Source organism: Caloenas nicobarica, chromosome 4, assembly GCF_036013445.1.
Source record: "Caloenas nicobarica isolate bCalNic1 chromosome 4, bCalNic1.hap1, whole genome shotgun sequence".
In the NCBI taxonomy this organism is placed as follows: Eukaryota; Metazoa; Chordata; class Aves; order Columbiformes; family Columbidae; genus Caloenas; species Caloenas nicobarica.
In genome coordinates this window covers 6,623,826-6,636,290 of record NC_088248.1, presented here as the reverse complement: position 1 = coordinate 6,636,290, position 12,465 = coordinate 6,623,826, and the positions used below count along the sequence as shown (strand labels likewise).

Sequence of the window (12,465 nt, the reverse complement as noted above, 5' to 3'; positions counted from 1 at the left end):
GCTAGGGGTGCAAAATGACACGGCCTTGCCTGCTGCTTACATGCTAAAACGGCAGGTACTTTTTCCTCTAAAAACTTGCGGTATGTTACTACACTCATAAATCACAAGGAACCACATGAACAATCAATTTCTGCTCCAGTTCTGCATCAAAATCAGCATTTTTCTTGAGATCGGGTGTGAAAATGTTTGCATGCATGTGTCTGTATGCGAGAGTTCAAGGTGACTCTTGAGAAAGTACAGAGAGGACCAGACATCCTGGAAGATCTCAGAAGTGTCATTTCATCTCAGATACAGCATTGTTACGATATCAGATGGAATCTGAAGGTAAACACAAGATTCTTTGCAAAAGAACTTTCTTATCTTTTATACTGGTACAGAAGAGGGCATTATATGCGCAAAACAAAGCCACTGTTATCCCACTTCAGGCTTGAATTTGCAATCCCTTGAGGGGCTGTTCTTTCAGTTTATGTCATTAGATTGCCCTGATCAAATTTGATGCTTGAACTATGTCAGGGCTGATCTATTATCCTTATTGCATGATAGATAATAATGCCAGGAAATAAAAACTGTTCTCAACAGGAAGAAATAACCATGAGAAATATCAGCTAGGTGCTGTTTCCTTATAGAAAACATGTTTTTTAATAAACGTACCCTTTTGTTAAAAGTAATATAATTGTTCATTTTCACCCAATACATTAACTTTTTCATTTCAGACATGCCTGTCTCTATATAATGCAACATCAAGATCCTGAAGTGATGATTACAGCCAAAACCTGTGATTTCATGTTCAGCTGATTGCTTTTAACCAGTTTGAGAACATTAGTACCTTGCTGAAATCCTTGTGGAGTAAGTAAAAGTTTCATGAATGCACAAACAGCAAGTTAATATCTGGAATATAAGCAGACTTGTTTCTACCTGGTAATGCGTACCAGCCCCAGAATTGTTCAAGAGAGAGGATTAGCAGGAAGAGACATTGCTGAAGATTAACTGTTACAGTAAGAATTTGGCTCGTTCATCCTTGCAGAAGCCAGGTTTAAGAAAAAGAAAAAACTGCCTGTTGAATGGTTTATTAGACAGCTACATCCTAAGACCAGTTTACGAAACGTAATTGGTACTTTTAGTAGGCATATGAATGTGAGGTAGAAGGTAATGTTTGCAATTGTTGCTTTGCGATGTCAGTTATCTGCAGGAGCCGCCTTTCTGGAGGACTTTGCTTTGGAGAGGAAGGCGTTGACTTTGGTCTTCCAGCTGTGTGTGACTTCGGTCTTGCAGCGGTGTGTTGAAGTACACAGCTCTAGTTGCACAAAACAGGAGGTTCACTGTGTTGTGACATGGACAGAGCAGCTGTGTGCCTTGGAAAAAACGTTTCTCACAAGTGTGAAGTCTAAAAATATCCCGCAGATGGAGACATCCAGCAGTGCAGGGAGAGCACAGAGGAGCAGAGCCTGCAATGTGCCAGTGCCGCAGGGCCCAGCGAGGTACTGGGGGATCCACAGCAAGCGACTGGAGGAGCAGCCAGAGCAGGTCTGCAAGATCTATGTGTCCAAATTTCCCTGGCTTTCCCACCTAGAGACTGAGCAGTTCTGAGAGGTCTGCTCCATCAATCCTTCCTCTCAGGTAAGATGCTCAGTTTGGATATTACATTTGCCCTTGGGGACGGGACCCAAGTTTCTCCCCATCTAATGCTTTCCATCTGGAAGTGAAGATGCTGACACAGAATGTAGCAACAAGTACAGTGATGTCAGGGCATGGGATGAGGAACAGGCCTTGTCATTACTTAGGCAGCGTTTGGGGAACACCAAAGGAATGCAAGTTCTGTACTCACGCTGTGCAGGTACAGGGATTTTGTCTGGCACAGGGAAGCAGTGAAGGCAAAAATTATCAAGGTATAACAAACAAATTACAGCATTACTGTGTTTTCACATGTGAAACCTGAGTCTCACACCACCCTAGATAAAATTATTCCTCTGTGAAAGCAAGCCCTCAGATAGCCTGCACCCTCAGATAACCTAGTGATTACAGATGGGAATTTATGCCGGCTGTTATCAGCTGGATTTGGGAGTGAAACACAGGCGGCCAAGCTCAGAGACTGCTGCTGTGGCAGCTTTCCTCTCCCCACTTGTATCTCCCCTCGTACTGTGGCTCTGCCCCTTACACCCCTGGCTTCCACCGCGGGGGCCGGGACACGGGGCACTGGCATCCTTGTAACGGGGGGAGTCTGAAATGGGAGCAGCAGGAAAGGATGGAGTGTCCCACTGCGTGCGAGACAAGCGCATCGCATGAGCTAACAACACACAAGGAGATTTACTGCAGGCCCCGCTCCCCTTGTAAGGGACCACCTCACTTCGTAGGGGTGTCATTACAGTTTTGCACCAGAGTTGTTACAGTGCAACGATATGGTGCAACCGTGGTGCAGATTAGATCTGCTGATCTCCAAGTTCGGCATTGAAATGCAAAAGGATCGGGAGAGCATTGTGGAAAATGCCTTTTTTTTCTTTTACTCACAGATGCACATAACAGCAGCATTGCTCAGAAGCAGGTTTGTTGCACATGCGCTGTGGGTTACACATGCAAAATTCCCTTTTCTGAACACAGGAGGAGAACACCGCAGGACCAGCATGACCTTGCACCAGCCTCCCTGGGCAACAGGTTCCCTCATAAAATCTGCATCAGAGACTTTCTTGCAATTAGGTCGTTCAATCTTTGATCATTTTTCTGTTCCGTAAGGTACAGAAAATATTTACATTCAACACACAAGTTCTTTCTTCAATTCCTTGACAGCGGACCGCTTTAATTATACGTGTGCTGACAGGACTACAGAGAGATCCCATGTGACCGCGGTGGAAGGGAAGAAAGCTTATCATCAGGTGACAGAAGAATGCCCTTATTGTTAGCACCGATACTTACAAATAAAACCTTTCCAGTGTGTCATACACCGGTATAAATATCCCACTCCTGTGGCATTGAGCTGATACGTTAATAAAGTAAGAACCAAGGATGGGCTGCATCTGAACTGCTTCCCCTGAGACACACGCACCTCAAGATTTGCCACGGATTTGCTGCATTGTGACCCACAATGTAAAGTATCCCAATTAATAAAATGTTTGCTAATACGCTCAGAGAAGGGTCCGTAAATCTCCTTGGGTCTTAGTCTCCTCTCTCTTACCCTGGCTGCTGTTAGTAATTGCTCTGCAGTAGCTCCTAAGAGTCCTAAGCCACACGGCAGGACTCGATTGTGGCAAGTGCTGTGCAAACACAGCAGCACAAACTGGAATCTGCTCTGAAAAGAGGAGCTCACTTCCCAGCCTGACTGCCACTACAATAAGTTCATGGAATAACTCCAGCTTTATCGCAGTGCAAGTTAACAGAATTAGATCCTCCAAGCTTAAATTTGGACATGATAAAAGAAAAGTCGTCGTTAGATTGCGATTTCTCATCACAGGGCACAGGGAGGTTATTTTCATCAAGCCATCTCCTGCACTTCAGGTAATAGTCCTGACTTTTACTTTAGCAAACTAGCCACTCCAAAGATCAATACATTTTGCAGTGAAATAGGATATTATCTGCATTGTAGTCCACAGAAAGTTAATCAGTAAGCACAGTGCTAAGCAAACACGGAACTGGGGAGAGGCGCGGAGGTGCCAGGGAAGAGCAGCATGCTCTGCGGGCAGGGGGAGGATGGGATGGGATGCGACGGGATGGGATGGGATGGAGGAAGGTGCCCTGCTTGTGATGACACGAAGGGGGATGAGCTGCCTCTGACTGGGCTCTTTTACACCAAGGAGTAGCAGCTTGCCAGGAATTTGTATAATTTCGCAGGTTTCTGCTTCAGTTCTGCTGTTGATTATTTCTCATAACTACATCAGACACAGGCAAAGTGTGAAATTTGAGGTTCAGATATGAGCTCTGAGGCCATATATTGTGGTGGCTGTGTGATTTGAGTCACTGTATCTATTACATGTATGTCACTGATGTATTTTAAATTGAGGCATGTGCAAACCATTTAGCAGTGCAGTTGACCCATTCGCAGCTAAAGTTATTGAGTTAATATGTGATAGATTTGTAAGACAAGGAGTATTTTGTATTTTCAAAGCATGTGTTGTCTTGCTGAACACTGCAAATGTGATCTCTGGTTCCTTCTGGAAACCCACCATTTTCTGTAGCTCATTTTTCACACCAAGCACAAGTTTGGAATATGATTATTAACAAAACCAAACAATCTGTCCAAAACCTAACAGACAGTGAACTATGTTTTAAATTCCTTTTCATGGTCTGCCTTTTTTGGTTGATAGCATCTATCCCCATGATACAAACATTTATGTGCCAATAACTACACCAAGCAAACTCCTCTTACTGAAATACATAGGTACTCACAGAATGGTAGCTTCACGTTAATTCAAAGACTGATCCCAACATTAATGCTATACATAGATATTAATAAGTTTATGTATCTTCCTTAACCTCATTCTTCCCTCTTTAGAAAAATGATGCTCCTGTCTAGCTGATGGAGAACTATGGAAGAAAAAATACATATGGCTTGATAAAGGTATGTCTGGGCTCGTCTAAGAACGAGTTGCAGATGACTGCATGGTTGTATCGCAATCCTGTCATTTGATAGCAATCGCCTTATTTTCCCCTGTCTAAAATGGCGCTGCAGGCATTTGATTATCTCACAGGATGAGCTGAAATAAATGCACTAATGCTTGCCAGGCTCTTTGAGAATATAATGGTTACTTTGCATCTTGTTTCCTTTTTAAAAAGAACAAAGCCAGGAGGTGTTGCATGGCCATTCACACCAGATAAGGTATTGAATAGAAGTCTCTAGTACAATAATTAACAATGAAAATACTTTCTTGTGTTTTTAATGAATCCTTAATTTTAAAGTGAACACTTGCAGAGGTTTGCACCTTTGACAATGCTATTGTGCTGATGTTTGTAGACTTGCAGCACAAACCACCTCCATCACCCTGGAGATCTGGGTGGTAGGGTCCCTTCCTCACTCCTTATAGAAAATATTTTGGATTCTGTATAAAACAGAAAACTTGAGAGAAATCCAAGGGCATAAATTGTATTGTCAGGAGTTTGTACGCCTGACTGCTTGTTCACATGCTTTTGGTTTGGTTTTGGTTTTGTTTATAGGCTTTTATTTGGGGACCTATTTTTCTAGCACACCGAGCTGCACTTTGAGCACGTATGTACTTCAGAGCTGCTGGAAATGGCTGGCGGAGGGAGGCAACAGCCTGGTTTCTACTCAGGGAACCACTTAAAGCACGCAGAGGGCTGGAAGGGCCCTCAAGAGCTGTCTCCCCCATGCTTTACCTTGCGCAAATGTGCTGTAACTCTGGCGGAGGCATTGCAGAGTAAGGACAGCTTGGTGCCTGTGTTGCCTGCCACTAGCAGCGACGGGGGCCCTGCAGCCTCTGACTCTCGGCTTCCCAGCCCTGCTGATGGGGGATTCCGTTCTGCAGGGTTTGCTCCTGCCTTAGACATCCTTGTCCTTGCTAATACCAACCACGCTTCTGCAGACTGTGTGTTAGAAAACCTATTAACAGGGGACTATAGAAGGGAGGCGCGACTAAACACAAGAGCTTTTCCTCCAACTCATATGGGAAGCAAGAGCAAATTACTACCATCCGTATATTTTTGCAAAGCATTTACCATTCTAGGGTGATGGGAAAGTTCCAATCTGGTGATACAAAACAAGCCATTTATGTCTCCAACAGATCTGTTGGGTTTTCTTACCAAGAATGGAGAACTCAAATGCTTTGTGCCAACAAACCCACTTCCCTCAGTTTGGAGTAAGCTGCTTTGCATCCAAGCGCTAGTGAGAAAAATGAAGAACATAAAGGCGTTCAATCATAGCACATCATCAGCGCTGGCAGGGAGCACATTAGGTCTGGGATCCATGATCGTTATCAGATTCAGGCACATCTAGCTCAGCAAAATTTGATCCAGATCAGGCCTTGGCACACAACCGTTTATTTCTCTCGAGACCATAAATACACTTCATAGGAATTTCTACCGACTTTGTATTTTCACTCTGAGGACAGGCAACTTCTAATCCAATATAAAGCCTGCCGGTACCTTGTTAACCCATCACCATTTTTCTGGAACAAACATGAGCAAGCAGAATGAGCCATCACCAGACCAGTGCTTTGCGATAGGTGGCCGTGGCAGTCTCAGCTGGTGGCAGGAGCTGCAAAGCTGGATTTACCGTTTCCTTGGACCGCTGCCATAAACATAACCTCATGCTCTGCCATGACTACCTAGGCTTCCTCCTCCTTTGCGCCAGATTTTAAACAGGAGACGTTCGCGGCTTAATACACCTGTCATGGGACAGAAAATCTCACACTTTTGCTGGATACTGCTCTGATAACCTCGACCTCACCTGGGCAACCCCCTTTATGAGTAAAAAAACGCGGTTTTGGTGGGATGTCTGCCAGGAGCTTCCCTGCCCAGCCATGGCGATCCGTGCTCGTACCTTGCAACACCTCTGCCAAATCCCTGCAGCACACGCCTGACTTAACCGACAATTTTTCATCTTCTCATTGATTAGCTATCGCAGGGAGGGAACAACATAATCGATGAACCGCTCTGTTGTCCTCAGTGTATGCAGCCCCCATAGAAACCCTATTATTTTAATGCTTATTATTTTACTTTCTGCTTTTATTGTCTCTCTGAAGTAATGCTACTTCCTAATTAAATGCATCAAAACCATAATACAGCAACCCAAAGTATTTTCCTATTTTATTTCCCCATAAAGGATTGTTGCCACAAGAGTGACTGTCACTAGGCAGTTAAATCACTATTAGTAATACCCATATTATAATAATAGTCAAACCCCACATTTGTGATGAGACCCTGGAAACTAACAGAAATTCAGAAGTCTGTGTTCCAGAGCACTCCCAGAAATAGCCATACACATTCTTCATGCTTTTCCTCAATTTGTGGCATCACATTTAATTTTTGATTGACAGGCCCAATACGGACATAATTTGCCAATTTCTGGTCCAGATGCATTTTGGTGATTTGAAAAGAAACCCTTTCTATAATGGCGTGACTTGAATCAGCATATCCATCAAAACATGTATTTGGATGTACTTCAGTTCAGGCTTGTACAATCTGAGCAACAGATAAACACATTATAGATCCCGGTATTTTTAAATGAAAGAAAAAACCGCCCTTGATGCTTCTAATTAGTTAGCATATATATATATATATACGCCACTTGATATGACAACTAAAGCCAGATAGGATGGAGCCATCGTATTTTCACATTACCGTTTGCGTTGCAAATACATCCTGGTGACAAAGGAGAAAGATCCTGGTTGCATATGGATTTTGCAGGCACACACCAAACCCTTCGATTTTGCATCCTGTCTACACGACATTATTTACAAAAATTAGGGGAAACATTTCACACCCTGGAAGCGGAGGGCAGGGGTGAGAGGGGGCCGTTGTTCATTCCAGCTATGAGTGTGTGGGGGCAGAGGTCAGCATGCCCTTTGTCATCTCAAGGCTGCAGGCTGGAGAGCGTCGAGATCCCACCCCAGCCCAGCGCATCCCTCGCAGCAGAGCACCAACCAAGCGTCCCCTGTACCTTGTAACTTCTGGCTGTACTCTGTCCTGTCTGACTGACTCCTCCTCAAGGCGCCGTGGTCCCCGGTGGCGGCATTGCCCTCCACCATGGGCTCCGTCCTCCTCCTCTCCCCCATGTACAGCTTGTTCCTCAGCAAGGTCAAATTCTTCCTCCGGCTCCCCACGCCTTCCTTCCCTGGGCAGTCTGTGCTCTCCATGGCCAGCCTTGCTTGGTGGCAGTGGCTGGGAAGGGGGCAACAGCTTGATCTTTAGGGAGGTGATCTCGCTGCCCAGGTGAAGGCTGGTTGCTTTGGGCTTGGTTTTGGAGCAGGGCTCCCCAGGCAGTGCAGGGCCCCGGGGCTCAGCCCTGCCACCTGTGCCGGAGCAGCTCCACCCCCGGCGAGCTGCCGCCCGGGGCGGCGTTTGCATTCACCTGCCCTGCATGCAAGTGCGCCCGGCGGGGCCGGTTTCAGAGCCAGCCCCAAAACAGCAGCCGTTCCCAGCCTGCTTCCCCAGCTCCAGGGTACGCTCCTCGCCCTGCCGCAGGGCCGTGGGTGCCGGCACCCTCAAGTGCAGCCATGGGTACCGGCACCCCCAAGTGCAGCCATGGGTACCGGCACCCCCAAGTGCAGCCGCATCCTCCCGGCTTTGCCTGGGCTGCCCCTGCCGTGTGCTGGCAGCGCGATGCCCGAGTGCCGCAGGGCACGGCCACGCTTTCATTGATCGCCTTCCCTTTCTGCGCTGCCAGGGCAGCAGGGAAACAGAGGGCAGGCAAAGGGGAAGGGAAGAGCAGCCACCTCCTTGACCCTCGTTCCTTTTCCTTCCCCAGGGCTAGTGCCCAACCTGCAGCCTGGCCAGGACCCCAACTCCTCACGTATCAAACTGCATTTTCCAGGCTCGCGACCCCAACCAGCCTTTAGGCTGGTAAATCCTGATCTACAGGTTTGAAGGGACACCGATCCCCCAGCACAATGAAGAAAAGGGCTGGGAGGGAGATGAAAACCCCTCAAGCAGCATGGAGCCAAGGCTCATTTCAAATCAGGCCGTGTCCTGTGTTACACTACGCAGAGAGAGGTGACACGAAAGCCTGCCAAGGACCCACGGAGGCTGTCGTAACAAATCACTGTGCTTAGATGGCTGAGGAACTGGACACCATAACACCTGCTCGTAATACCTCTGGATCAGCCCCCGGAAGAATCTTATTATGCTGTCTGTTAGCCTCTGGCATGCAGGGACTGTCTAGTGATCCTCCGTAGCGCCGGTCTAATCAAGCTCATGTTAAAACAGCAGGAGCTGCTGGCATCTAAGCCTGGATCGGACTTATCCTGGGAAGAGCCCCAGCAGCCATCAGCAGCAATCACTGCTGCTGCTGTGATACCCACCCCCTGCGGCCCTCCCTGCTCGAGGAAACGCCTGGCGGGAGCCCCGTGGCGCAGCCTAATCGCTGTCAGCGTCACGCACGCTCATTGCCACAGCGTCTGCCAGGGGACACGATTCACGTCCCTCTGACACACGCTGATCCACGTCCCTCTGACATACGCTGGCAGAGCGTGTTGCTTTAGCATTGCCACGCTGCATCCCCGAAGGACTGCGTAGTAAAACACAACAAGCGGGGATGCAATGTAGTAGCGTAACCTCCTTTCCAAGTTTTATTTTTCTTTAAGAAGCTGGTCCTGTGATGCAACCTCCTGATGAAAGCCCCGCGTTTCAACCCAGCAGTGAAAGGAAAAGGTTATGAAACTGTTCAGCAATTTACGACGTCAAACTGCAGCACTGTGCCAGTGCAGCACAAAGTGTCCAGCCCAAACACAGCCTGGCAGAGGAATAAAGCGGTGAGGGGGATACTGGGAAGACTTCTGTGCTCGCGCAGAGAAGTCACATCTTACGTAGGCAATTCGTGTGTTACGTCTCGCCTCCTCTTTGATATTCCCTAAGAAACTCTTTCTGTTTTGCAAGTCAGACCACAGCAGTTCCTTGAAAGGCAAAGCAGTGGTGACAGTGAGGAGAGGCGTACACAGGGACTGGCCCAGTGACACCCTGTGACAAGCATCAAAGTCCCAGCAACGAGTAAACAGATTAAGGTGGGAGCTGAGGGAAATCAACAGCCCCATTTCCTTACACTGGGGACTTTCTGAGGCTTTTTTTCCAAAGCAATGGCTTAGCACTCAGCAAGGGCGGTAAAACTGGTTTAAACAGTCACCACCCTGATGGCCCCCCTCCCCTGGATAATTCTGTTCCCACAATTGCTGCAGAGTGTAAACACCCGCATTTGAGATGAGATGGAGGAACTGATCTGGCTGAAAACTCCCTCCCTCCACCCTTTCCCCTGGGCTATTTTCCATCTGGATCTGTGCTCCTGTTTAGTTCATTGCAGCTACGCAAATAGTTGTGGCAGCATGAGGCAGGGGACGGCGCAGGGGCACATGTGGGCAGCTGGGGGTCAGGCTGACGGCTGCTTGAGCCAGCATTGCTCAGAGAAGGTATTTCTCCCAGCCAGGATTTTACCGTGTCGTGCTTTTCAAGACACAGATCCCACCATTTATATGAGATTTCATTCTGTTTATTTAAATTAAGATGGTTTGGGGGGAGAACTGGGGAATATATTTTGGCTGGGTGGAGGTTGAAGAACAAACTTTATATATTCTTGGCTTTGTAGGTTCTCTGCCACATATGCAGAGTTACAGCCAAGATAGGATATAGTAAAGTTTGTTCAGGTGTTTATTACGACAGCAATCTACCCACATGCAAAAGTTGTCTTCCCCTTCCTCCTCAGCTCAGTTGCGGAGTGTGAAAAGCTACGTGTTTGTTCAGCAAGGGAATGGTTGCAGGGAAACCTGGCTGTGGTTTGCTGCTGCCTTGGTACTTGCAATGGTTTCCCTGGCTTCAGCCAGCAGCGCTATTTCTGAGGCAGCCAGGAGCCCAGGGCCAGCTTACGCCGCAGTTTGGAAATGCAGATGAATACTTTCCCCAACCTCAAAACAACTCCTCTGTGCCACTCAGCATGGAAAAGGCTGAAAATAGCGTGTCTTCCGTAATACTACAAGTGAGGGGGATGCATTCAGGACTGGTGCCTTCTCTATCGCCTCTGGAGGGAGGGAAGTTTGAGACACATCCTGCTTCATTCATCATCACGTTAAATCCAATGATCGTTTTACAGTAATGGCCTGCGCCTGTGCAGTCAGTAGGAGGAATATGTAAAAACAATCAGATGCATATTTGAGCAAGATACTCCTATAAACTCTTATTACTGTTTACTGTACTTTACCTGGACTATAACAAAACGGCACAGAAAACATGATCAGAACTGCATGTGAAGTACTCCACTTCAGCTGCCACTCGCAATAGTACGAACGACCCTCTCTCAGTTTCCAAATTACACCTGCTCCCTTCTGGCTCCAGTAACAACTGATGGTAAAGCAGTATCAAGGTCACTAATCCGTAAAACAAGAGGCAGTACTTGGCATGTAAGCAGACAAAACGCTCTTTTTACAATTAATGTGAAAATCTCTTTAACCACTCTATGTTGTGCTCATTTCATTCCACAAAGCAAACTGGAATCCAGTTGACGCGAGAGCTCACATAGGAGTTATTTGCGCAGAAGCCACCCTGCTTAAGAGACAGAACAGGTGCTGGTGTCAACACAGAAAATATTGGCATTGTGTTCCCAAGCAACTGTATTCGTCACAAATAAGAGGTTATTGTTGCATGGTCAATGCTAACCTTTATCTCGGTCCTGAGCTGTAAACCAACTGGGAGCGCCATGAAGACTGATGGCCATTAAGTAAGCAAACAGTTATTTGTTTTCTTGTAATACCTCGCAGCTGTTACAGAAGGTTTCTTTATAACTTAGTATCCCAGAGCTTATAGGAAACATGGCGGTGTGGGGTGACTCCTGTGCCTGCTCCCATTGCGTGAAGGCACAGACCACATCAATCATATCAATCATAGCAAAGATGTCTTCTGAGGGACAAAAAGTTGAGGTTTTGGTAAGGAGAATCACATGTATGTCCCAGCGAGGACTTTGGGCACTGTTGCTACACCCTACCTGCTGCAGCTATCCTGGGAAGGTAAGAACAAAGTGACAGGTGAGGATAAAAGCAATAAAAACGGAAGGCTTGAGGACAGGTAAAACTGGAGTCTACACATTGATATTTCAAAATGAATGAATCAAAATTACTTTGAAATATACACAGAAAAAACAAATAGACAAACAGACAAACAAACAAACTTACTTCAAACATCTTTCAGTAGTACCAGAAGAGAAAAAAGCCTGTCTTGTGGGTGAAAAGTTATTTAGTGTGGCAGTGTCACCTTCACTCCTATCGTTGATCTTGCCAGACCGGTGATTCCTGTAGAGAAACAGGTCTCTAGAAGTAAGTGCACAGCAATAATTTCTTTTAGGCCTGTCTATGGTGTTTCTTGTCTAAATATTTGTAGGAGAAATTAATAAAGCGGATGCCTGCCGGGGCTCAGGCTAGGCTGTGGATATTTTTAGGAAGGGATGGCTCAACCTATCAGGCTATGCAATCCATCTCCTCTGACTGCTGCAAAGCTTTCTTACTCGGAACAAAGGCTCTGCCCAAGTTTACATATACAAAAGACAGATGAGTTTTCTGCCTAGAGCAAGGGACCTGGCTCTCAAAACGAAACACCTGCTGGAGAGGAGAGGGGATGCTGAGAAAAGGGTCGGCAGGGCTTGAATTGTCCTCCCAGCACCAGTGGATCCATCAGTGTCCTGCCGGGGCTTTGCGTGAGTCTGTGCAAGGGGCTGGGAGGTGCCGGGGAACTGGCCGAGGAACCCAGCAGCCCTTCGATTTCTGTGGGGTTACAGCCATGCAGTTATTTCCTAAGGAAAATAACCTGACTCTGTTGATCAAGTAGATGGCA

At 46.8% G+C, this 12,465-nt stretch overlaps 1 protein-coding gene across 1 annotated transcript in view; it reads right to left on the bottom strand.

Annotated features, from left to right (window-relative positions):
- The window catches only part of ARHGEF38 (Rho guanine nucleotide exchange factor 38), a 34,882-nt gene extending 27,086 nt beyond the window's left edge, over positions 1-7,796 (bottom strand). Inside the window, exon 1 of the mRNA XM_065634600.1 lies at positions 7,601-7,796. Within this exon, the coding sequence (XP_065490672.1) occupies positions 7,601-7,796 (196 nt within the window). The remainder of the gene's footprint in view (positions 1-7,600) is intronic.
- Positions 7,797-12,465: the final 4,669 nt, after the last annotated feature.